The sequence below is a fragment of the Uranotaenia lowii genome, chromosome 2 (genome assembly GCF_029784155.1).
Source record: "Uranotaenia lowii strain MFRU-FL chromosome 2, ASM2978415v1, whole genome shotgun sequence".
NCBI lineage: Eukaryota > Metazoa > Arthropoda > Insecta > Diptera > Culicidae > Uranotaenia > Uranotaenia lowii.
The window spans coordinates 144539040-144564039 of NC_073692.1; the positions used below are offsets into that span (position 1 = coordinate 144539040).

The following is a 25000-nucleotide window of genomic DNA, read 5'->3' on the forward strand; positions in this document are numbered from 1 at the left end:
AGTCGCCTATCATTTACAAAGCTCTAATCTGTATGACTTATCTTATTGATGAGAGCAAAACCCAGGTTGAAGTCATTGACCACCCAAGATATAATTTCACCAAGGGCGTAGTCTTTGACCAGGACACAATAAACGTTTCGGATGAGGATTTACTTGAGGAGCTGAGGGAACAAGGCGTAACCTTAGTTAGACGGATCACCAAGAAAATCAGCGAAAAAGAAACTAAAAATACACAAAATACTTGTCGTATTAACATTCAGAGGAACGGTACGTCCGAACGGTTGTACTCCATTTACCCGAAAACCATTGCCCAGAATGAAAAATCCCCAGAATTTCAATCGCCAGAAAGAACCATTCCCCAGAATTTTTTTCCCCAGACGAACCATTCCCTAGAAAAATTTTCGCCAGAATGTACCATTTCCCAGAATTTTTTTACCAGAATGAACCATTTACCAGAAATTTTTTCGCCAGAAGAACCATTTCCCAGAAAATTGAAAACATTTATCCTTACTAGAAATTATAAAAAAAAGGAATTGTTACAAAAAAAATGGGGTTTCATAACTTAATTCTTTTGCGGCAAAGCCGCAACCAACGAGGATGAAGGGGCCGAAGCTCCCGAATCCGAGGTGGCCGCCGACCCGCCGTCGGAAGCGGCGGCCCCATTACATTGGTCTAGGTCTGCCGGGGCTTCCTAGGTCTGCGTGAAAGCTAGGGGTGATCCCTTAGCCCCGTCCGCCACGCGACAGCGTGAAGGACAAAACGTCTTTCAAGTTCGAACGCGCAGCGTGAGGAGTCGGATACCAAAACGGTTTTTTAAAGGACCATGGTAAGCATTGGAACAGTACTATAAACCATAAACAAAGCACAATATTGGTTCTTAAATAAATTTAGTTGGAAAATTTCAAAGTTGTAGTTTCATTTTAAAAACTCATTTTGAAAAAATGAATTTCGAATCATATGAAATTTACAAGAATTCATTAGAAAAAAAAAAACAAATAAAAATACAAGAGGTAAAAATCTGGGATTTGTGCCGTTCTGGGAAATGTTCCATTCTGGGGAAAAAAGTTCTGGGAAATGGTCCATTCTGGGAAATGGTCCATTCTGGGAAAAAAATTTCTGGTAAATGGTGCATTCTGGGGAATTTTTTTCTGGGAAATGGTTCATTCTGGGGTTTGATTTCGGGTATTTGTCATTCTGGGAAAAATTCATTCTGGGCAATGGTGTTCGGGTAAATGGGATACAATCCAAATCGGTTGTACTCCATTTACCCGAAAACCATTGCCCAGAATGAAAAATCCCCAGAATTCCAATCGCCACAAAGAACCATTTCCCAGAATTTTTTTCCCCAGACGAACCATTCCCCAGAAAAATTTTCGCCAGAATGTACCATTTCCCAGAAATTTTTCACCAGAATGAACCATGTACCAGAAATTTTTTTGCCAGAAGGACCATTTCCCAGAAAATTGAAAACATTTACCCTTACTAGAAATTATTTTAAAAAAAGGAATTGTCACAAAAAAAATGGGGTTTCATAACTTTATTCTTTTGCGGCAAGGCCGCAACCAACGAGGATGAAGGGGCTGAGGCGGCACAAAGCCGCCGAAGCTCCCAAATCCGAGGAGGCCGCCGACCCGCCGTCGGAAGCGGCGGCCCTAAGACATTGGTCTAGGTCTGCCGGGGCTTCCTAGGTCTACGTGAAAGCTAGGGGTGATCCCTTAGCCCCGTCCGCCACGCGACAGCGTGAAGGACAAAACGTCTTTCAAGTTCGAACGCGCAGCGTGAGGAGTCGGATACCAAAACGTTTTATTAAAGGACCATGGTAAGCATTGAATCAATTAAAGTACCCAAACCATAAACAAAGCACAATATTGGTTCTAAAATAAATTTAGTTGGAAAATTTCAAAGTCATAGTTTCATTTAAAAAATCATTTTGAAAAAATTAATTTCGAATCATATGAAATATTCAAGAATTCATTAGAAAAAAAAACCAAATTAAAATACTAGGGGAAAAAATCTGGGATTTGTGCCATTCTGGTAAATGTTCCATTCTGGGGAAAAAAATCTGGGAAATGATCCATTCTGGGAAAAAAATTTCTGGTAAATGGTGCATTCTGGGGATTTTTTTTCTGGGAAATGGTTCATTCTGGGGTTTGATTTCGGGTATTTGTCATTCTGGGAAAAATTCATTCTGGGCAATGGTTTTCGGGTAAATGGGATACAATCGCTCAAATCGACTAGCCTTGCAGTGGAATATTAAAGGGCTAACAAACAATTTTAACGACCTTACGCTACTCATCGCTCCCAATCCACCAACGGTTTTAGCTCTCCAAGAACTACATAAAGTCCACTCAACAGCACTCAATTCCTGTTTTAGTGGTAAGTACAGCTGGTACACAAAAAATGGAGCCACGTGCTACCAGAACGTGGCATTAGCTATCAGAAACCCTACACCACACTCATTAATACAACTCGATTCCCCACTTCTTGCCATTGGTGTCGTCTTACATACCCATACTCCAACAACTATTGTCTCGATTTATCTACCACCCGGGAAAATTCCTGAACTAGGAAAACACCTATCCGATTTAATAAGCCAACTTCATGGCCGTTTCATTATTTTGGGCGATTTTAATGCACACCATTTTGTCTGGGGCTCTTCGAAATCAGATCATCGCGGGAACACAATACTCGAAGAAACGGAGAAACACAATCTTACGATACTAAATAATGGTACAGAAACCTTTATTCGTGGTCAAACTAGATCAGCAATAGATTTATCGTTGTGCTCTAGAGACTTTACTAATTCTTTAGACTGGTTTATCCATCGTGATCCTCGGGGAAGTGATCACTTCCCAATTGAAATAACTGTTCGAGAAAACTCGCAACTCATCACCCGCAGGCAAAGATGGATCTACGATCAAGCTGATTGGGTCAACTTTGAAAAATGCATAGAAGACCAACTCAAGCCAGATACTTTGTATGGAATTGAAGAGTTGAACCATATTTTCTATCAAGCTGGCGAAGAAAGTATTCCTAAGACTGACGGAAAATTAAGAAAAAAGGCCACACACTGGTGGAATGAAGAAGTTGCCCTTGCCATAAAAACTCGCAGAAAAAGTCTACGTGCTATGAAAAAATTATCTCCAAATGACTCGAAATATGAGGAATATCGAAACAAATATTGTTTCGCACGGAATAACTGCCGAAAAATTATACGTGAAAGCAAACAGCGGAGTTGGGAAGAATTTCTAAACGGAATAAGCTCTCAATCTACTTCTACTGAGTTGTGGAGACGAGTGAATTCGTTGAATGGAAAAAGAAGAGTACAAGGCTACTTTATAAAAATCAACGGCCACTATACTGATAATCCTTCTGCAATTGCAGAAGGCTTAGGCAACTACTTTGAAGAGTTATCAGCGACACGAAATTATGATGACACTTTCCGTTCCTATAAAGAACAAGCAGAAACAAAAGCGACCCTCTTCCACCATATGGATTACCTCGATCAAGACTATAACCAGCCCTTTTCATTGAACAAACTTCTTTTTGCGCTTGATAATGCTAAGGGGCAATCAGCTGGACCTTGCTCTATCGGATACCCAATACTAAAACATCTACCAATGTCAGCTAAAGCAGTTCTGCTCGCAGCATTTAACCGACTGTGGGCTGAAGGAAGGTTCCCTGCCATATGGAAATTATGGAACGCATGGTGAATCGTCGACTTATTACTCTTTTGGAAGAAAAAGAACTTTTAGATAATCGCCAACATGCATTTCGTCGTGGATATGGGACAAGTACATACCTAGCAGACGTGGGAGAAATCATTAATGAAGCCTTTGCCAATGAACACCACGTGGATATTGCATCCCTCGATATCTCGAAAGCTTATAATCGCACGTGGAAAGAAGGAATATTGAGACAACTTTGCAACTGGAAAATAGGTGGAAAATTAGGAAAATTCATTAAAAGTTTCATAACTGACCGCACATTCCAAGTGATTATAGGAACAACACTGTCCACAGTCAAAGACGAACAAAATGGTGTTCCGCAAGGTTCTGTACTTGCAGTTACTTTATTTATGATCGCGATGAACTCCATCTTTAAAAATCTAAATAAAGGGGTACATGTCTTAGTTTACGCAGATGATATTTTAGTAGCTGTTACGGGACGTAGTCTTAAAGTGAACAACAGGAAACTTCAAACAGCTGTAGACAGAATATTAAAATGGGCCAAATCTATGGGATTCACAATGGCTCCAGAGAAATGTCTCAGGAGCCACTTCTGCCTTAAAAACCATATACCTTGGAAACAGAAAGTATTATTGGATGGGGTACCAATACCATATAGAAAAGAGCCCAGAATTCTAGGAATCACTTTCGATAGGCGGATGAATTTTGTGGCACACTGCAAAAAACTAAAGCAAGAAATTCGTAGCCGCTCACGTCTAATTGAAATGATAAGTAAAAGGCATACTGTGTCAAATCGCGACACAATTCTGACTGTTGGAAACAGCGTAGTTAGAAGTAAACTTCTGTACGGTATAGAAATTACCAGCCGTTCTTTGGAAAATATTATATCAATACTAGGCCCCATCTACAACAAAGTGATTCGATATGCTAGCGGATTACTTCCAAGCTCTCCTGCACTTTCCAGTTGTGCAGAGGCTGGTGTTCTTCCCTTCCACCTTGTTGCCGCTCTTTCTACCACCAAAAAAGCCATCAATGTAGCAGAAAAATTTAGCAAAAAACAATTTCTATATCAAAACGCTCGAACAATATTTAGAAAATACACAGGACTACATCTACCCAACACTGAGCGAGTTTTACGTCTTGGAGATCGACGATGGAACTTTGCCACAAACTGAAGGTAAATTGGGAAATAAAAAATAAAATTCGTGCAGGAGATGCTCCAAGAAAGGTCATCGCTTGTTATAACTCAATTGTAGAAAACAAGTTCCTAAATCACAACAAACTTTTTACTGATGGCGCTAAACTTGACGAAAAAGTCGGAGCAGGCCTTTATAGCAGTACATTACAAATTTCTCGGAGTCTTCCGAAAGAAACGTCGGTCTTTTCAGCAGAAGCTGCAGCCATAGCGCTGGCACTTTACCACTGCACCTCTACAAGCAACGTTATTGTGTTTTCCGATTCGGCGAGTGTGCTGCTCGCTTTGGAAAATCCAAAAAATCGCCACCCTTGGATTCAACACATTCAACTCGCAGCTCCTGACTACACCGAAAAAACTCTTCACATGAACGCTTCGTGAAAATGTGCATGGATTTTTGCCACCATGAAAATCACGTGGAACCTACGTGAATTGCAGGTAGCAAACAGAGCTCGCGCAGCAAGACGAATTCACGTAACTTTCATATGAGTTGTATGTGAAAAAAACGTAGATAGAATGTGAAAAGGGATTCGTTCTGCTACGTGCGATTCACGTAAATTTCATTAAAGTATGAACGTTATAAGTTCTTTTCGGATATTAGAAATAAAAAAAATGTGTTGATGTTGCAGGACATTTTATAATTTCCAATAGTAAATACACTTTTCATGCTCACTTAAAATTTGCACTTCAATTATTATTTTTAACAATACTTGCACTTCACTTACATTATTAAACTTCACTTACCTATATAAAAAAAAGTAAATCGTTGCGAAATTGGTATTCGGGTTGCTCCATAGTAGTTGTCTGGCCGTCCTCCCAATTCCAAATTCTGTAAAAAATAGCAGAATATTTAAATGACGAATACAAAAACAAATGTTCACTACTCACGTTAATTCAGCATCTCCATCACGTAGAATTTCTCTTTTTGCTAGCACCAACCATTGGATCCGCGCCATATTGGATACTGAATTCTTTCACATAAATTTTACGTGAATAAGTTATTCAGAGCTACGTGAACATCACATAGAATGCACCAAATCCCTTTGTACTCGGCGGATCACTGGATTTTCACGTAAATTGTATGTGTCTTTGTTTTGACAGCAAACGGCTATGTGAATTTCACGTACGGACCAAGTGAATTTGTAATAATATTTAAGTTATTCATGTAAGTCAAGCAAAAATTCACGTAATGAGCGCCTACGTGAGAATCCAGGTGAATTTAACCTTTTTATTTTGGCTGAGTGTACTTTACGTTCTGCTGGATCCCAGGACATTCTGAAATCCATGGAAACATCGAAGCGGACAGACTAGCAGCCTTAGGTCGCAACGAAACCCAGTATGAAGTTGGAATACCTAAATCAGATCTTTCACGTTGGGTGAAATCCAAAATATGGAAGGCATGGCTAACGGAATGGAGATCGCAAGGAAATCTAAACCTGGCAAAAATAAAAGGGGAACCCAACAAATGGGATGATCGGGCAAATAGGAGCGAACAAATACTACTATCTAGACTTCGGGTGGGGCACACTAGGTACACTCATCGATACTGTATTTCCGGGGGACCAGTAAGGATATGTGACTTATGCGATGCGAGGTTAACGGTAGAACACGTACTGATGTAATGTCCACAATATTCAGGCCCTAGAAATGCATACCAAATAGATGGATCAATCCGGAACGCACTCTCGAACGATGCAGTAGAAGAAGAAAAAATGTTGTGTTTCCTGAAAGAATCGTATATAATTAATGAATTGTAAAAAAAACCTTTTTCCCAGAGACGAACCAGCCAAAGGCTGAAAGTCTCTTTAATAAAGACACAAAAAAGACACAAAATAGTTTGAATAAATTTTATAAAAAGGGTTTTACTGCTCTGAATTATGATGCCATCGCTGCGCTGGAAGTTTGCCATTATTGACAATAATTCTAGAGAAAACTCAAAATCCACTTTTTTGGTTTTAATCTTCATGCCTATGCTTCGATTGCTCTATAAATTAGGTTTACTTAGACATAATTTGGTCTACTTAGACATAATTTCACAAATTTCCTGTGGAGATCGAAATGACAAAAAAATTTACGAAGGATAGAAGACAGATTTTTAAAAGTTTATTAAATTAATTTTTATTTTCATCAATTCATTATTAATCTTATCAATTAAAATCACACAACCGTCTCCGTAAAAAATTCCAAATGCCCCGAGTATTGGAAGAAATATCCAAAAAGATAGTTGACTATCAAGCATGGTTAGACAAAACGCATTTTTTGAAGAGCAGACCCACTAATTTCTGGGATGGCCTGTAGTCGTAAAGTTTATTTAGAACTCAAATTTGTAAGAGTAGGAAAACGTAAACATATTCATAAATATGTTCGTTGTACAATGCTATCGCCCTTGTTGACACGAAACACTAAAAGTGTCGTCGAATCAGCTAACAAATCACCGAACGGAGGAATGCACGTGTTGCGTTGCCCATAAACAGCCAGCATGGCAACGAATTGCGCGGCGTCTGGCGAAAACTGCCGATCTCAATATGCTATGCTATAGGTAGCAGGTACGTTGTGGCTCGTTACCCCCTTGTTGATGTTCCTTCTCCATGGATCGGCGTCGCCGTCGTGGCCCGTAAAGGATATCACCGTTGAGTGCCAACTTTATGAGGGCGAGGACGCACGCTCTTCACGGTTTTTTCGTGGCTATGGCGTGGCCATTGCCTATCCGTTTTTTGACGGGTGAGGGTCGGCGGTTACCAAGGGCGACGATGTTTCCGTTATTGTTTTTGGACTTAGATCATGGCGAACTGCGGCTTTAGTTCACGCAAACCCCCCATATAGAGGCCAACTTACTCCCGGAATCTAAATCGGTACCGATGGCAGTTGGCGGGTTGGTATGAAAACCATTTCGTTTTCGCAATTGCATTTTCAACAAAGTTGGTGCAGCGATAGACTTTCTACTTCTGTTCATACATATGTTAAGCGATATATTGTTGGCTGTAATAGTGAAACCGGGGTGGTATCCGTAGAGACACTTACTCGGTCCTTTCGTCGATAGAACGCACCACTAAACAACTGATTGTATTGCTGCTAGTCCCAACCTATAGCAAGGTTTTTCCACAATTGTGCAGTTTCGTGCCGAGCTTGCTAGTAACTGCTTCTTTTTTATAACAACTTGTGTAACAATTTGCTATCGACATCAACAGACCAATTTGCGGTGGTGCGGTTTGCTGGAAGTTCAAGTCCTTGATTGGTTGTTGTTCATCCTGATTGTGCAAGCACTAGCTCATCTAACTCAGAACAATCCCAATCATCATACGGGCTCAACAAGAAGGGGTACGATTTACCGCGCTCAAGGTTCCGTGAGGATCTTACATAAGACCCAACGACATCTATCGGAAGCACCATCTCTAAGGATTGGATCCTTCTGTGTGTTGCAGTGTCACGATGGCATCCGACTGGCCCAGTACTCGAGTCGCCCAGGGTGGGCTGTTCCACGCACCCAAAGCGAAATATACCAAAGAAACGCAGGACCTCATCAAAGGTAATTGCTTATTGTGAGAACAGCGTTTTGTGAGTGATAACGATGGTTGTTTTGAAGGCTATTATAAAACTTTTCCTTTAGTTCAGGAAAAGTCCTTTTCAAGTTTATATTACTTAACTTCGTTTCGAAGATCATAGATTTGCAGTAGCTTACCATATAATATACTGAATGTTTTTTTTATTTGGATCAACGTGTGATCTGTTGATTCACAATTTAAATGTTAAGAATATACTGAATATCGTGGCCAAATTATTAACACCGTTCACCTTGCAAATGTTTTTGGCATAAAATTTAGTGAATTTTCAGATAGTTAGAATAAGAACATTTCATATGAGACTACAGTTCGCGATATTGGCGTTTTCTGCCAGACCTTAACCAGAGTTGTGTGGACTATTTTCCCGGCATTATTTAGTTTACAGTGGCTCCAGAAAAATGTCTCAGGAGCCACTCCTATCTCGAAAACCATTGTGTGGTCGTCACCAGCTGCAGGTTAGCAAAGTGATACATACTTAGAATAAGATTATCAGAATTTCCCTCGTATGTTTGGGCCAGAAACAATTCGAGCTTTTTCATCTAACTATTATTACAATGTATTTTCAAACTACAGAGGCAATAAAAATCACTTTGCATATGATAAGTTTCAAAATTGTATTGACGATTAACCATGATCAACAGACGGATTTTTTAAAGATGAAGCACTGCCAACTATAATTATTTTATAGTTTTTGGTTTAAAACAACTTGCCTAGCCTTTGAATTTACCTGGATTTTGGTTTGATTTTGGAATCAAATGCACAACTTTTACCAGGTCTTTAGACAAAATAGCCCGGATTTGCCTGGCCCTGATAAAGCAGAAAAAAAATTGGCATGCTGTTTCCATAGGATTTATGGTGGCTCCAGAGAAATGCCCCTGGGGCAACTTTTTACCTTGAAAACCAAATTCGCTGTAAACTTAGATATACACTATTTAGATGTCGATTGGAGTGTATATAATTTAATTATACACCAATTTCTCAGACACAGGAATCACCTTTAATTGTCAAGAATCATTCGACCAAAAACAGTTGTTTCTAGATTTTGATACCTAGATTAATAAAAGTAAAAATCGGTTCAGTGATTCCTGACATATAAGATGTGAAATCTGCGGTTCCCAGTTTTTTTCCGAGCGCGGGTCTTAGTGGAGCTTAAACAGAAGTCAGGTCTTTTAAGTGTAAACAAATCTGGAGACTTTAAGTTATAAAACGTTAGAAAATTGTACAAATTGGTTCAGTACTTACCGAGATATAGAGGTAAATCTGGCATTACCACTTTTTACACTTCGATCCCGGACGTAAAAAAACACGATTGCTTCACTAACACGGACATCAAATTTTACACCCAACGTTGATTTATTCGGGGTTATCCAGTACCTTTGAACAACATGTCGTTAGTATGGTTAGTAAGTCTACCCATTTTATTCTTATTTTTAAAGTCAATAAATATTTAAACATATGTTCAAGAATGTGGGTACTTCTGAATTTTAGAGGATGTTTATTATTACATGCTGTCAAACTCGAAGTCGTGTTTTTCGATTCCACGAAATTGTCGATAGAACAAATTCTTTCCAAACACCTGGAATTTCCTGACCGTTGGGAAAATGTTGAACATTCACCATTCAACCGTCTCCAGAGTGTTGAAGTGGTTCCAGGAGCGGTTGACGTTGGACCACGGCAAAGGAGCTGGAGCCGTGATTTAGCTAAAAAGATCGGCAAGTCGCAGAGTTACGTGCAGAATGCAAAGAAGAGAGCTACTACATACATATAAGGTACAGAACTTCCCGAACCGCGATGGGCGGCAACAATCGACGGCTAAAACTCGGGCACGAAAGCTCTACGAGAAGATGCTGACAAAATATGGCTGCTGTGTGATGGACGACGAAACGTATATAAAAGCCGATTTTAAGCGTATTCCGGGGTTGGAGTTTTTCACCGGCAAGAGCAAGTTCGATGTGGACGACAACATGGGTGGCAAAACTCCTCAGATCGGCTTGTCCAGTGAAAGAGAGTGCAATTTTTTTCGTCTGCTCCCCCAATCGGTGCGGGGAGAGATAAATCGCACTGAAATGAAGAGTGAGATTGTCAATACATAAGAGTGAGCGAGAGTATTCATATCCGCTGATGAAGAGAATTCCCTTCTCCGGAAAAATCTGTTGCGCAATGTGCTGAGGAGAATTCGAGAGCTAACTCAGTTTATTCTTGGTACGTTCACGAAAAAAGATGCTACTTTCCGAATCAAACCTCCCAGCGGTGTCCTGATTTTCTAGAAGCCGTCCTGATCTTAATTGCAATTGATTTTGCAATAAAAACAGTTTAACCTCTTAAACCAATGGTAATCTTCGGTTCAGATGATGTTTGAAGGGTGTTTTTCGGTATAAACTAAATGCCACCTAACTTCATCTCTTCTGCTGCATAAATTAAGGCGTATACTGCACCGCTATTTCGCCTTAATTTATGCAATCTAAGAAGAGCTGCATTTCATTTCCACCAATCTACTAGGGTCCTGAAAAATCCTGGTTTTTGTTCTTTGCGGTGTCCTAATTTTTTGATGAAACCACCTGCTCCCTCTTCTTCGAACGCTACCTTTTGCAAAAAAAAAAAAATTAAAACAGCTAACAGCAGTATGGTAGCGGAGTAGAAATTGTTTATATTTTTTCTACGTTGTGTGGTGGGAGTCTAAATAATTTTTTCCTTCTTTACTCTGAGGTGTATGCTGAAACACACGCCTCTTAGTTAAAAATTCTCTTTCTCCCACTCGGATGCAAATGCTCTCACACTTGCCGTCCGAGTTACTTACAGCTCGTGTTAACTCGGGTAACGAGTGGAGAACGATCAGCGAAAGAGGATTAACTCGGAAGCCGAACTGAAAACAGTGTTGGTTACTCCCGGCTCTTTGTTGTTTGAGAAGAGCCGACCAACCCTGGACGACAAATTTAAGAAGAAAATGTAAAATTTCGCCTAGAAATATCTCGTTTGGCAGGCCATCTGCTCTTGCGGACTGAGGAGTGAGCCTTTCGTGACAAAGGGCACAGTAAATGGCGACAAATCTGAGTGCCTTGAGAAGCACCTTTTGCCGTTCTATTTTGGTCAGATTTGGCATCATGCCACGAATGAGGCCAATTCTGCCCATTTTGTTCCAAAGGACATGAACCCGTAAAACTGTCCGGAGCTGCGCCCGGTGGAGCAGTACTGGACAATAATGAAGCAGTTATTCCGGAAGAGCAAGAAGACAGTCAAAGACAAGAAGGACATGTTAAGAAAATGGAAAAAAAAACTGAGAAACTGGTAACGGATGACACTGGAAAGACTTTGATGGAGAGCATCAAGCGAAAATTCGTTCAATTTTACACTCAAGGGTCCGTCGATTAACTTATCTTTTGATTTTTAGAGTAAATATATGTATAAAACTACCCTAGAATTTTGGTTTGATTCTAATCATTATAAGAAAATTGGCATGACATTTTCGGTGTCGCAATAATTAAATGTCCGCCTTTTATAATACTAATAATTTCCTTTTTCCCCAAAACCAGTGCTTATGGAAGAAGCCAAGCTGACCATTCTGCAGCGTAACAAAATCAACTACCATCTGCGCACCGGAGAACCGCTACCCCCACCGAAGGAACCCAAGTTCGAGCAGGAGTATAGCAACTTCCTGCCGGTTCCGATTCCCCGCAAGAGCATCAAGAAGCGCTCCCTTTCGACCATCATCGAGAGCGGCGCCTTCGACGTCGAGAAGTACACACCGAAGGAGGTGAAACAACCCATTGAGAAGACCAAACTGAAGCTGCAGGAGCAGATGGCTGGATGTAAAATCTTCCCGGATGATGGCAGGCGAAAAGTTACCCGACGACAGAGTGACAGCGAGCTTCTGGAGTACAACATGCCCGATCGGGAGGCAGAACGTGAGTTTTAAGCGCAATAATTTGGAATCGAAATATTTTAACTTTTCTTTTAAATTTTTACAGTCCTCGAAGAAATCAACGAACGTGTCGAGTGGTTGTCGGAAATGGAAGCTTTGGGTGAGGGTAAGAAACATCGTCAGGTGATCCATGCCCAGATCGCCGATCGATTGAACGAGCTCAAGCGTTTGGAAAAAGATCAAATGAAACGATCGGCTTCCGAAGAAACTTGAGCGCAAATATACTGTTTAAAGATTTAGAATGTTCGGATTTTTTAGAAGTTGAAAGGTAGCAAGCTAATAAATAAATCTTCCAAGTGTTTAATAAATTCAAAAATAGGTTACTTATGCTAAGACAAATATTACACACGTTTGCGTAAAACTTCCCACCGCGAGGGAATTCGATCCCATTTTTTTACTATATTTTCTTACTTGCCCACCATGACAAAGTTCTGCTCGTGAAACTCGACGTTTACAATCAATGGATTATCGATTATATGGTACGAATATCTTTGAAATTTTGGAAGTTTTCATTGTGTGTTTAAACAGCTTTTGATGAACTTATTGTATTATGTTATAGGAAAGACGCCGAAAAGAATACTTTTTAATAATATATGAACTGGTTTCTTAAGCCAGAATCTGATGGAAATAATGTAAAAAACTGTAAGTAAATTTCAAATGTTAAAATAGATAGGTATGGTTTTGCTCGTATCTAATTTCCTAAAAATTAAATCAAAGCTATTCCTATCAAATTGCATAATCCATTGAAAATTCACAAATGCATCGAAGCGATATTAAACTTGATTCTTTAGAGGAAATGTCTGAATCGCTGCTACGACTATCCCTGGGCAGCTTTGGCCTTGTTCTTTACCTTTTTGATTTTCTTCAGTCCGTCCATGCTGGATTTCAGCACCTTGGCGTAGGATTCCATGAATTTGGCCACCTCGTCGTGCCTCACAACGGTGGCTAGTTTTTTCGAGCGGGACCGGGCCCTGATGAGACACTGGTACTCGGCGGGTTTGGGCAGCGGTGGTTTTCCCTCCCGTGGCTTCGGCCGGTCGTGACCGTCATCTGAAGAAGTTGGAGAAAAGGAAAAATGGTAGAAATTATTCCATGAAAGAAAATTATTGGTTCAGTTTGAGGAATTCAAATGGAATTGGGTCAGGAACCAAGTTGTGTGATTGTAGATGTTCTTCAGAATTTTATGGGTTAAATTGTTTTGTAGGTAATATATATTATAGAAATTATATAAACCAAACTAGAGAAAAAAATATTTTTAAAAGGGATCAGATGTTGAAAAAGATTTCGGAAACTTCATTAAAATGGATAAATGATTTTTCATAAAAACCTCTCAAAGTCGCTAATAAAGCAGTATGTTAGAACATGAATTGGGTAAGGTACACCGGGGTAAGTGTGGACGCGGGGTAAGTGTGGACGATGGCTATAAAAACAATACTGTGCACTATTTTTTCAAACTTTTGATGCAGAATGTTCAATTTACTTGTAATCTATCCAATAACTGTGAAAAAGATACGATTCAGACAATAACGGATGTTTACAGCGACTTTTTCGGAATTTTCTATTTTCAACTACGAAGTCGAGTTGATGTGCATCTTTTTCAATTGCAAATTTCTCCTAAACTAGCTGGCTCTCGATGAAAAACTCTACATTGAAACAATCCTTACATTCCAAACAACCAGTTAGGAAAAGAAACGGCGGTTAAAAATTAAGAAAAAAGAGTTTATTTACAAAAAACTTAAATTTTGTCTCCAACCCCTACCTGGGGTAAGTGTGGACGGCTTTAAAAAGACTTGATGTTTACCCATTTTTTCAATTTTCTGTCCTTCATCCTTTATGAGTTGTGTTATTTAGCTATATTTAGCATTCGGATCATGAAAATTTGAGTAAAGTACTTATTTGTTGTGTTTTTGATAAAATCGGATCTCGTGTGTTGTAACATAAATTACACACTATGTATAATTATAGTATCATGAACTTTTTTCAAAATTTTGGACGGTTCGAGCAATAAAGTAACGTATTCAACCAAGAAAACACATTTTTTTTTAAATTTCCTGAGAAATCAAAGGAAAGATCTACCGCCTACACTTACCCCATAAAGCGGGGTAAGTGAAGACACCAGCCGTCCATAACGATTTACGTGATAACTTTTTTCGCTTTGCTTCTATCGAGCTCATCTCTTCAGCTTTTGTAAACAACATGTTCTGCATCACATTGAACGTCAATTTATCAAAATTGCTCCACTGCTGATTTTTTAAAGTTGAACTATACGAAAACCCGTCCACACTTACCCCGGTGTACCTTATATAAACACAAAAGAACCTTATGGCCCTTACTCCGCGCCACGCTTGAGTTTACGATAGTCGAGTCACCTGACCGTCACGGGACTCTAATCACCATATTCCAATATTCGATGTCAATGAAGTGTTAGAGGTGCATTCCCAAAGTCCATCTCCTTGAATTGAGTGACTCGACTATCGTCACCTCACGCGGGGCGCAGTATAAGCAGTATAAGGGCCTACATTGTTCTTCAAATAAATGCTTCCTTCATATACGTTCCTTGACCCTAATTATGATTTGGTATAGATGGACTGACGTTAAATCAATAGAACAATTCAGTATCGATTTTAGTAAAGAGCGAATTCCGCGAATGAAATAAATGTGCCGGTAAAATTCCGATCACATTTCAAAATGGCCCCATATTCCCCTTTTTCGACTTAGGTTGATTTCCGTTTCGGATAATTCGTATCACCAAACTTCAGACCTTTTTATCTGTTACCCTTCCCAATTATACTTACATCGTTTGATCGTGATCGTAAATGAAGAACTGGTTCTAGCCGATTGTGAAAGTAGTGTGAGCTGAGTTAGGAACTGCAACGAAAGCGAATAAGAATCATGAAGTTGGTCAATTTTCACTTCAAGAGTTCACCAACTTACTTCTTCATTACTTAGGAGAACCATTTTAACGCGCTGGTCTGCTGCATTAATACCAGATTAACTAGAAACTACAAATATGGTGCTTTTTTTTTGCAAATACCTATTTTATGAAAATTAGTGGAGTGATACTATCGGGCACGAACTCCACGCATCACGGTTTTTGAGGATAAAAACGCGAGATCGATTTTGTTTTGACAATCAAAATAACAGATTTGACAGTTTCGAGTTTACGTGTCAAAAACACTGAACGGACGGTTTGACAATTTTAGACTAATAATTAGGCAATTAAGGCGTGTCATAAAACGAGGTATTCTTTATAGAATACCAAATTTCAAAAGCATGGATATTTATGAAGACAACTTTTAAGAACAATATGGTGCAGCATTCTTTCTGCACGAGTGTAAAAGGTTGGTTTTTATTATAATCTTCCATTAAAAACTATGTTGAGGCAAACTTATTTTCAATTGAAAACTTCTTTTTGAACGCATTTATAGCAAAATTGTTGGCGAATCATTTTGATCATTATCTTGCAAAGATCGATAGATTATTCTCGTTCCAATTTTTTTTGTTTTAAATAAATTTAAAACTTTACTCGAAAAGTTTTGCAGGTTTATAATTTCGAAGAATTACAGCCCGGATTTAGAGTGCAATTAATTTACTTGGCCATTTTTAACCTTCAAAAAGTAGGTCATTTTTTCAATGGAAAAGTAGATCAATTTCTCTGCGAAATTGTCGAAATTGTCGATGCCCGATCAAAATTTGTATCGAATTTTCGTACTACTTTTTCAATTGATGCCGAGTGGTCGAGTAAATTTACTTGCGGTAAACCGATCGAATTCAGAAAAAAAGTTCGCGGGAATTCACTCACGATTCGAATAATAATCCAACATAAAAGGTACCTATGATGGTTGAATTAAATAACATCGATTAGAGGTTGATACTAAAGATCAACTGTTTCTTTAGGATTTTCTTCAATCTTTATTTGATCCTACGAAATTTTAAGACTTATCTAAAAGCAGAAATTGGAATATTTTATGAAAAATTAAGGTTAAAAAACTTGAAGCGGGCCACAGACTACACAACATTTGTACAAATGCGACGAAATTTTGTCGCTGTAAACACGATTTGCATAGTGTATGGCACTGCTTGAATGAGCGCCCAAACGGTTGGAGTAAAATCGGTCGGTATCGAAATATTTTGTACAAACCATCCTCCCAGCCGGGGTGGAGATGGTTTTTTTTTTGTTACTGTTGCTGTTTTCGCCAGCAATCGTTTGTGTTCGCGTGAAAAATGTTTGTATAGTGTGTGGGCGAGCATAGATCAAACAATCGTCGTGGAATCATCGAATTTGTACATACCATTTCTGTAGTCTATGGCCCGCTTGAAACACAGAGAACTCAAATTTCGAGCAGGTTGACCGTTTGTTCCAGTCACGCACGATCAGATAGGGAAGAAACACGCACACTGAAAATCAAAAATACCCAAACTTGAGAACTGCCACCCGCCAAACCTAAGTTCAAGATTGACAACTTAAGTTTGTGAAAAAATCACAGCTTGCCAATACGCCAAACTTGTCCTTCAAGCGGAGAACTGTTTTTTTGGGGGGTTTTTGTTGTAAGCGCATCTTATTCTGTTACCTCCATCGTGGCAGATTTAGGTTTGGGGGGTAAGTTCAAAGCGAAGAACTGTTTTTTTTGGGGGATAACTTTTATTCCCGCTTCATTCGCAGAAAGTTTCGCATATACGATGATGTAGCTGCCTCTCGCAACAACTCTTCGGTGGTCGAGCGGTTAGCATCCTGAGATGGTAATCGCAGAGCCATTGCAGGTATGGGTGTGATTCCCGTACCTGCATTAATTTTTTTTTTATTTTGATTTCCATTTTATTGCGGTATCAGATTTTGGGGGATGAGTTCTCTTTTAAAAGCTTAACTTTGGGTTATGCCACCAATAGCCAAACCTGTAGGGAGGGAGTTTCATTCGGGTTGGCGGGGAAAGTTCTCAAGTTTGGGTATTTTTGAGGTTCAGTGCAGGAGAGTTGCATTTTTTCCTATAGGGTACTTTTGTTTCTTTTCCAAATATAAAACAAATTTGGATTTGCTCAGACTTTTTGCTGGTTTTGCTCGTCTCCTGAATATTTCCCTTGATATTTCTGGCACAATTAATAAAATGAGTGATCCTTCAGGTACGTTAGATTAAAATTTATCCATCGTAAGCAAATTTCAAAGCTTCCTTTCCATCGTTCAAGAGCAAAATGCCGAAAATCGCCCCGAGAGCCCGGACGAAGCAGAAGATGAACCGGCGACACCGCAGCAGCAGAATGAGGAACCTCCGGTTCGGATGGAAGACGTAATTACTATCGACCCGGAAGCCACCGATGTCGACTTGAATCACGGCCGGATCGGTAAGATTGAAAACTTGGAACCGCTCGTGAAATTGGAGAGGTTTGTCAGATTACTCATCCGGTTGCGAAATGTTATGATGGGCAACGTTTTCTTGTGGCACTATTTCAGATTATATTTGCGATGGAATCTGATCAAGAAGATCGAGAATCTGGACCATCTCACCGAGCTCCAGGAGCTGGAACTGTACGACAATCAGATTACCGTATTGGAAAACCTCGACAACCTGGTTAATCTGGAGTAAGTTTATAGTTTTTATATCTAAGTTGAAAACTAGGCGGTGGGATTAGTCACACACATTTGTACACTCAGTCTGGTTTATAGAATTCTATCAATTTATCACACGATTACTTGAGCTTTCCAGTTGGTTCTTGAATAATTTTCTTAATACTCAATAATTTTCCTTCAGAATGCTGGACATCAGTTTCAACCGCTTGCACAAAATCCAAGGTTTGGATCAGCTAACGAAGCTGAGGAAAATATTCCTGTGCTCCAACAAAATTTCAACGATTGAGAATGTCGGGCATTTATCTAACCTTACGATGCTGGAGCTAGGTGACAATAAGCTTCGGGTAATTTTTGATCCCCTCCTGTTTTGTTAGTTCAAAATTCAAGGAAAATTTACCCCTTAATTTTCAGAAAATCGAAAACCTTGATTCCCTAACCAACCTCACGCATTTGTACCTGGGTAAGAACAAAATCACAAAAATCGAGAACCTTGACAAACTGGTCAAGCTGGAGTGCCTAAGCGTACAGTGCAATCGAATACTGAAAATCGAAAATCTCGATAAGCTAATCAATCTGACCGAACTGTACGTGTCCGAGAATGGCATCGAAAAGTTGGAAAATTTAGAGCACAACGTGCAGCTGGAAACGCTGGATTTGGCCAAAAATCGGGTCAAAGTCATCGAAAACATCGCCCATCTGGAGTCGCTCGAAGATCTTTGGGTAGGTTTTTTTTCTGGATAAAATTTATTCGATCTTATCAGAAACCTGAGTTTTATAATTTTCATTACAGATGAACGACAATCAGGTGGCCGATTGGGGCTGTGTCAGTGTTCTGGCAGCAAATAAAAAGTTAGGTACCGTATACTTGGAGCGGAATCCTATCGCATCGGAACCGACCTATCGGAACAAATTGAAACTAGCCGTGCCTTGGTTGACGAAGATCGACGCAACTCTGTGTCGTTAAAGCAGAACTAATTAATCAAACAAATATCGCTAGGATTCTCACACGGGAGGACCACAATCGGTTATCATCTTCAACTAGCTGTGCTGAACATCAACTACCGGTGATTTGGAAGAAATGTTGTTCGAAATACGTTAGAGGTAAGTATTAATTTTGTGCTAATTTTGATCATGTTGGAAAAATTGTAATGAACTTATTAGTAGTAACCAGATCGATGGTGTATTATGATTGCGATGACTTTTCTTGTGCTTTTTATAAGGATTTCTGGAAGTTAAAAATTCTATTCAAACCTCGAATTGTCGAGGAGGATATTTTTGAAGAAAGCTAGGTGACAATCAACAACAATTTTCAAAGCTATTTTACTATGACCGTAATACGTGTTAATACTGTAAATCTGGAAAGTTTTGTATTGACTTCCACGACGTCCACCAACTTGGTCTCTCCGAAGTTGATTTTTACATTCGTTCTCTTAAAACTTATGGCAGGATCGCCAAACCTGCGCGATATGCTTGATCATTCTGAAGTCGTAGATCTTATGAGCAACGGAATCCATCGGAATTCTCGACCTTTTGGCTTGGCTTAGGTTGAATCTCTCCTGCAGCTTCTCGATGTACGCTTTTGGCCCAGATTCACGAAACCCTTCAATATTTTTTCTTTCCATTGAAATAAGAAAACGGACAAATTTCTTCACTCCTTTTTTTCATCGTCAGTCCGTACCCTAGTAAAGCTATCATATATTCACACATCAACTCAACTCTTAGCTTATATTAACACGAATCACGGTACCTTGTGGTATCAAATGTTCCTGTAATCGCCGGACCCGTAGTGCTTCCGGCTCTCATTACGTTCGTTTTCTACCAAAAAATCGTCATACTGTCCACTGTTTTTGTTGGACTGCAGCAGCTCTCGTTTCGGACGCATGATCCCCTTTACATCGTTCAACGAAATGTCCATCTCCCGGAAGGCGTTCAGCAGAATGACCGCTACAATGACCACGAAAAATCCGCACAAATCGCCAATTATATCTTCGGCCTTCATACGGCCCCACTCTTTGAACAGTATGGCCGATGCAGTGATGACTAAGGTTGTGAAAATCACGTAGTAGATCGGAGTTACGATACTGGTGTTGAAGATGTCCAGTGCTTTGTTCAAGTAATTTATCTGAATCGCTACGAAGATAACGGTGACCATGATCAGGAAGTATGGCAGCCACATGCCAAAATCGTTTGATTTTCCGGACAGAGTATCTCTAAGAGCCAAACCGAGGGCTTTGCAAGACATGACCGTGAGACTACCGATCGACGAACATAGCAGAATGTAGACGATCACGTTCTTGTGACCGTATCGCGGCCCACAGCAACAGCCAATGAACATCGCTAGCGATAGTATTATCAATACGTATGTAATGAATACTGGGTCCTGGAGTTTTTCCATCAAAAGGTTTAAATCCTCTATTTCCCCTTCTTTAGGGGAGTGGATCACGATGATCGTTGACCCGATAATACACAGGAAGCAGCCCAATTTTCCAAGTAGATTCAGGCGTTCGTTAAGAAATTTAGAAGCCATGACGGCCGTTACAATTACACTCAACGCGCCAAGTGGGGTGACCAGGGATGCCGGAGCGAAAGCATAGGCTGCAAAGTTGGCCGCTTCACCGATACCCACTAAAACGGGATTGAGAAATTAGTATATTCTTATAAAGCAAATCATTCACATTCATACTCGATATCAATCCGGCCCACCAAATCCAATCCTTCAGGTAGCCGAATCCTCCGGCGCTGGCCCGCATCGACCCGACACGGGACAGTCTGATCAGCCCAATCTTTTTGATGATGAAGCTGGACCCGATGAAAAAACTGCTGGACAGGGCTAGTGATAGGCCGATGTAGAAGTCCTGCTGCCGGTACAGGTCATCGATCGGTTGTCGTGGGGAGGCCATGTTTTTTTTGTTCTTTCTGGGCTGAAGGCACTAGCTACCGATTGACTGTGAATATTCGAGATTCGATTAGTCAATTCAATTGAACCTTTTTCAATTTATTGCGTTCGCATTTTGCTGCTTCGAAAGTTCACAAAACAAATTCGTAGGCTAGCCTCTGGGAGTAGTAATTTTAGGCTTGTATGTGAAAACTATTGATTGCTGGAATAATTTTAAAGTTAAAGAACAAACAATTTTAAATAACTTATCAGCGAATGAGCTATCGGGTTTCTAAACTTTTTTGTTGATGTTTTTGAGAATTTCAAAATGACCCAGTAATTGATGATTCATATATTTTGATCAATTCACGTAAACATTTAATAACTCAATCTTTGGATTAGTACTTACTCATTTGTGGGTAAATTTCGTGTGGAGCCTTAAATGGTTTTCCCCTATGAAATTGACGAGCGAGCTTCATAAGTTTTTAAATTAAAATTTCTGAATTGAGACTCAATTTAAAGTAAAATCAATAAAAGATCTGTAGATAATAATTTTTTAACACGTAGCATGTTGAATTAGACTCTATTGTCCATTGATTTTTTGCTCGGAAAGGAAAGAATATGTTATACATTTTCTAGACGAACAGAAATGTTTGTAATTAAAATTCAAAGGCCTGACTCTTCTTAAACATGCTTCCCTTGATGAACAATACATGACTTGACAAACCAGATGTTTTTTTTGTACGGGATTTTTATCCTCTGGGATGATTCATTCCTAAAACCAGATGTTCAACTTAGGATTTAATTTTATACGAATAAAAATCCTTTTATAGAAAGCTTAAAACAAAACTTAGTCAAAATTATATCTCTTGAGAAGAACAAGCAACAAGTCAAACTTGAATTGAATCCTTTTATTTTATCGGTATTAGGCTAAACAAAATGTATCCTCTGTCCACAACCACATGCCCGTTTCTTTTCTTTAATCAACTCGAAGCATTCTACTGACGATTTGCTTTAAAACTAAACTCAAGGGGCCTTAGTGACAATAAGAACGGCCGAAGGAACCAACCCAAGCTTGTCCAAAGGAACATCATAATCATCTGAAGCAAAAACTTTTTTGGGAAAGTTGGTCATCAATCCAAACGATGATGTTCCGGCTTCGCCCAGTTTGAGCTGCACGAATAAACGAACAGCTGCCAACTGTTCCTTGGCATCAAAAGTCTCCACCAGAGTGGTACCGTCCATCATCCTGATCTGGATCCGGGCATTAGTGTACGTTTTTGAAGCTGGCGATGATGTGACGGCCGGAGCCACAGTCACTTGAGCGGCCACCGGGGCTGCTGGGCTGGGCGATTCTCTAGAAGCAACGAAATGTTAAATATTAGTAAAATTAAACTTCCAAAATAATTTCCAGGCCAACCCTGCTTGTTTAGCTTTGCGAGCTGCCTTATCTGCTTCGATCTGGGCCCGGACGCGATCCCGAGCCGCCTTCTCTTCCTGCTTTTCACGTCTTCTCTGGTCCATTATCTTCTTCATCTCCTGTTCTTCCATTTTGCGTTTAGCTTCCAGCATATCTTTCCCGGACTTGATTCGCAGTCGTTCGCGTTCCTGGGCTTCCCGCTTGTCATTCTCTTCTCGTTCCAAACGTTTCCGTTTCATCTTTTCCTCTAACAGGGCCAGTTGAGCCTTTTTCTCTTCTTCGGTCAGTGGTTTCTTCTCTTCGGTTGACTCCGAGAAACTGCTGTGCTGCGTTTTAGCCGCATGGAACTCTACCTCATCCTGAGACTTGAACAGTTTACCGCATTCATCGCACTTGAGAGACTTGGCCACCGGTGGTGCATCTTCCGCCGAGGCTGCCGTTTCCGTTTTGTCATCGCTGCTAGCCTCATTGCCGCCTGCGGCCGAAATAGAAGACGAGCTTCCGCTTCCCATCGGAATGTCCTCGTCGGCGTGCGCCAGCAGCCATTCCATGGCCGCTTCGACACCTTTGTTGCCGGTCACTTCCAGTGCCCTTTCACTGTAACAAAAAAAATGTTAATCAATTCGGAGCAGCATATTTCATACTTACGCTTTCTCTTTTGCGAAACCCATGTCCTGTAACGTCTGGATGTCGGACATCGTGGCGGATGAGCAGTTGGTAGCTTTATACTAGATAAATACAACACTAATTTTTGATATTTTTTGTTCAAATTAAATGCAAATGTTCACAAATTGCGTGAAAACATTCGCTGAGTGGCGATTTTCATGAATGCAGTTTTTGCTCCGATGTTTTGACAGCCGGTTGCATGCAAGCTTGAAACGTTTCGCAAAAAAGTTTTAAAGTTGCTAGCCGTCAGGTCCAGGCTTCCGAAAAGTACTGGTGAACGACAGTATTCTTGCGAACGTTGCACGTGCACCTCGATGAAATCTTTCCGAATATTTCTTCCCCGACAGTTCTAAAAGGAGCGGTCGTGCGATGTACAGCGAGGCCTTGTTTTACCTCATGCGAAAGTTTGTTCGTGAGTATGAAAGTTTTTTAAGCTTCGTGACAGTTTTGGGAAAATCTTCGTGACAGTTTTCAATGCGTAGAATTTCGCATGACAGTATCACCTACTCCGTCCGACTGTAGCCGAGATTCGCTTTGGATTATCATCCACGCTCGGACCGAGTTAATTTCGAACGATCGTAGGTATGAATCACCCCGATCACCCTCCTCATAGGACCCTATACACAGCAAGAAGAATTCGTGTAAATTTAGATCGAAAACGATGCACGAAAACGGAACATCGATTTTGATGTAAAATTCTATCACGGTGTATTTTTTTCGAGAATGTAATTTTTGAGGCGTGTAAATTTAGATCGAAATCAATGCACGAGATTGGATCACAAAAGCCGTCGTGTAAAAATACACATGGATGTAAATTTTAAAATTTATTATCGTAAATATTGATATTTTTTCTAAATATTAAGGTTTTTGCTTTTGTCTTGAATAAAAACGCCGCATGTATCATTTTTAATTCACATTTATTTCCAAAACTGGACATAAAAAACCATTCGGAAAGCGTCAGGCTGGAATTGTTGTTGCATCCGATGATTCCCAGCACGGGGATGTTTTTCGAATCAGCATGATCAGCATCCTCGAATGGTTCCGGAAATCATAATTTTTCGGTCAGCATGCTGCACACTTGAATTTTTCTGACAAAATTTTCTCCGGATAACCACTGGCCGGATATCAGCCGCAGCGAAAAATCTGACCTTGCTGTAATGGAGAGAAAACTAATCAGTTTCAACCATATTCTTCATTTCACGTCTCATAAACTTACTACTTTAAAGACTCTTAAAGTGCTCCTGTTGCCTACGCCTTTGAATGACTCGTTTCCGAATAATTTTCCGACTTGTTTACTTTGTGCCCGACACGCAAACTAACTTGAAATAAAAAAAAGGCACAATTTAAATATTTTCATTCAATTTTAAATCAAACAGATATAATTTTACACTGTTTGTGATTTAAATTTCATTGACCAGTTGATTTTTGCATGATGCAGTGTAAAATTAAATCAAAACAGTTTATTTTTATTCAATTTTGGAAAATGGACTAATATTACATCGAAAGAAGTTTAAAATTACATCTTTTTGTGTAATAAATGTGAATTATTTGTTCAGTGTTTCTATTCTCTGTTCCTACCTTTCCCATCACACATACATGCATTATTGTAGGGACACCTTTGTACAGTTATACTGTATTTGTTTTCTCCACTCGTGGAGTGTTCCACCGTACCCGATAAAAACAAACACAAATAGTCGCCAGTGTATTGCTATCTCACTCACTCACACGCTCTCTCGCAACACTGGCAAAATTATCGGTGGGCCACCGTCCGTAAGCAGAACTCCGACAGGTCAAAACCAGTGCAACACCGTCCGAATAAACAAACAGTTTGACAGCACCTAGTGGTGCACCAGTGCAACACTAGTGCAACACTCGGCATAAACAAATACGGTATTAGAAAGTGAGTTGTTGCGTCAGTCAATTCAGAAGTGAAGAACCGACAACATGTAATTTAACCGTCGTGTAATAAATATTGTTATTTCTGACTACCTTAGTTGAAGAATTATTCCATGGTGTCAGAAGTGGGATGCGGAAGTCGTAGGGTAACGGACTTATTTTAGACCACAGGACCAATTTTGGACCACCTTGTCTAGCTCTCTTATAAAACAAATTA

General features: G+C 39.8%; 6 protein-coding genes across 8 annotated transcripts in view; 3 read left to right on the plus strand and 3 right to left on the minus strand.

The window, feature by feature from the left end:
• Window positions 1-25000, plus strand: part of LOC129743889 (fructose-1,6-bisphosphatase 1) — a 32199-nt gene that overhangs the window by 6389 nt on the left and 810 nt on the right. The gene's annotated exons all lie outside the window — the stretch shown is intronic.
• LOC129743892 (UPF0193 protein EVG1 homolog) lies at window positions 7742-12993 on the plus strand. Of its 2 annotated transcripts, none has more exons than XM_055736124.1 (4): window positions 7742-7756; window positions 8073-8410; window positions 11975-12346; window positions 12410-12993. In XM_055736124.1, exons 2-4 carry the CDS (start codon window positions 8314-8316, stop codon window positions 12574-12576), a joined length of 636 nt encoding a protein of 211 aa, XP_055592099.1. In that variant the 5' UTR covers window positions 7742-7756; window positions 8073-8313; the 3' UTR covers window positions 12577-12993. The 2 variants fall into 2 exon arrangements, with proteins under 2 accessions (XP_055592099.1, XP_055592098.1); XM_055736123.1 differs by lacking the exon at window positions 7742-7756 and adding an exon at window positions 7784-7977.
• LOC129743893 (signal recognition particle 14 kDa protein) lies at window positions 12648-15497 on the minus strand. The gene is made up of 3 exons (XM_055736125.1): window positions 15298-15497; window positions 15159-15231; window positions 12648-13413 (listed from the first exon to the last, which is right to left on the minus strand). The coding sequence occupies exons 1-3, from the start codon at window positions 15319-15321 to the stop codon at window positions 13181-13183; spliced, it is 330 nt and encodes a 109-aa protein (XP_055592100.1). The 5' UTR covers window positions 15322-15497; the 3' UTR covers window positions 12648-13180.
• LOC129743890 (protein phosphatase 1 regulatory subunit 7) lies at window positions 17334-19098 on the plus strand. Its single transcript, XM_055736121.1, has 6 exons — window positions 17334-17481; window positions 17545-17740; window positions 17810-17938; window positions 18108-18270; window positions 18338-18646; window positions 18717-19098. The coding sequence occupies exons 1-6, from the start codon at window positions 17466-17468 to the stop codon at window positions 18888-18890; spliced, it is 987 nt and encodes a 328-aa protein (XP_055592096.1). The 5' UTR covers window positions 17334-17465; the 3' UTR covers window positions 18891-19098.
• On the minus strand, window positions 19402-21129 carry LOC129743888 (magnesium transporter NIPA2). Its single transcript, XM_055736118.1, has 2 exons — window positions 20610-21129; window positions 19402-20551 (listed from the first exon to the last, which is right to left on the minus strand). Exons 1-2 carry the CDS (start codon window positions 20824-20826, stop codon window positions 19683-19685), a joined length of 1086 nt encoding a protein of 361 aa, XP_055592093.1. The 5' UTR covers window positions 20827-21129; the 3' UTR covers window positions 19402-19682.
• Window positions 21692-23067, minus strand: LOC129743891 (UBX domain-containing protein 1). Its single transcript, XM_055736122.1, has 3 exons — window positions 22870-23067; window positions 22222-22818; window positions 21692-22158 (listed from the first exon to the last, which is right to left on the minus strand). Exons 1-3 carry the CDS (start codon window positions 22917-22919, stop codon window positions 21828-21830), a joined length of 978 nt encoding a protein of 325 aa, XP_055592097.1. The 5' UTR covers window positions 22920-23067; the 3' UTR covers window positions 21692-21827.

Coding starts and splice junctions, on each gene's coding strand:
- LOC129743892 (XM_055736124.1), top strand. CDS start 8,314: ATGGCATCCGACTGGCCCAGTACTCGAGTCGCCCAGGGTGGGCTGTTC. Junction 8,411..11,974: donor AACGCAGGACCTCATCAAAG/GTAATTGCTTAT, acceptor CCCCAAAACCAG/TGCTTATGGAAGAAGCCAAG. Junction 12,347..12,409: donor GCCCGATCGGGAGGCAGAAC/GTGAGTTTTAAG, acceptor AAATTTTTACAG/TCCTCGAAGAAATCAACGAA.
- LOC129743893 (XM_055736125.1), bottom strand. CDS start 15,321: ATGGTTCTCCTAAGTAATGAAGAA. Junction 15,232..15,297: donor TTCTCCTAAGTAATGAAGAA/GTAAGTTGGTGA, acceptor CTTTCGTTGCAG/TTCCTAACTCAGCTCACACT. Junction 13,414..15,158: donor TACGATCACGATCAAACGAT/GTAAGTATAATT, acceptor CAACTTCTTCAG/ATGACGGTCACGACCGGCCG.
- LOC129743890 (XM_055736121.1), top strand. Junction 18,271..18,337: donor TAGGTGACAATAAGCTTCGG/GTAATTTTTGAT, acceptor CTTAATTTTCAG/AAAATCGAAAACCTTGATTC. Junction 18,647..18,716: donor AGTCGCTCGAAGATCTTTGG/GTAGGTTTTTTT, acceptor TTTTCATTACAG/ATGAACGACAATCAGGTGGC.
- LOC129743888 (XM_055736118.1), bottom strand. CDS start 20,826: ATGGCCTCCCCACGACAACCGATCGATGACCTGTACCGGCAGCAGGAC. Junction 20,552..20,609: donor GTGGGCCGGATTGATATCGA/GTATGAATGTGA, acceptor ATCCCGTTTTAG/TGGGTATCGGTGAAGCGGCC.
- LOC129743891 (XM_055736122.1), bottom strand. CDS start 22,919: ATGTCCGACATCCAGACGTTACAGGACATGGGTTTCGCAAAAGAGAAA. Junction 22,819..22,869: donor GGTTTCGCAAAAGAGAAAGC/GTAAGTATGAAA, acceptor TTTTTGTTACAG/TGAAAGGGCACTGGAAGTGA. Junction 22,159..22,221: donor CGCAAAGCTAAACAAGCAGG/GTTGGCCTGGAA, acceptor CGTTGCTTCTAG/AGAATCGCCCAGCCCAGCAG.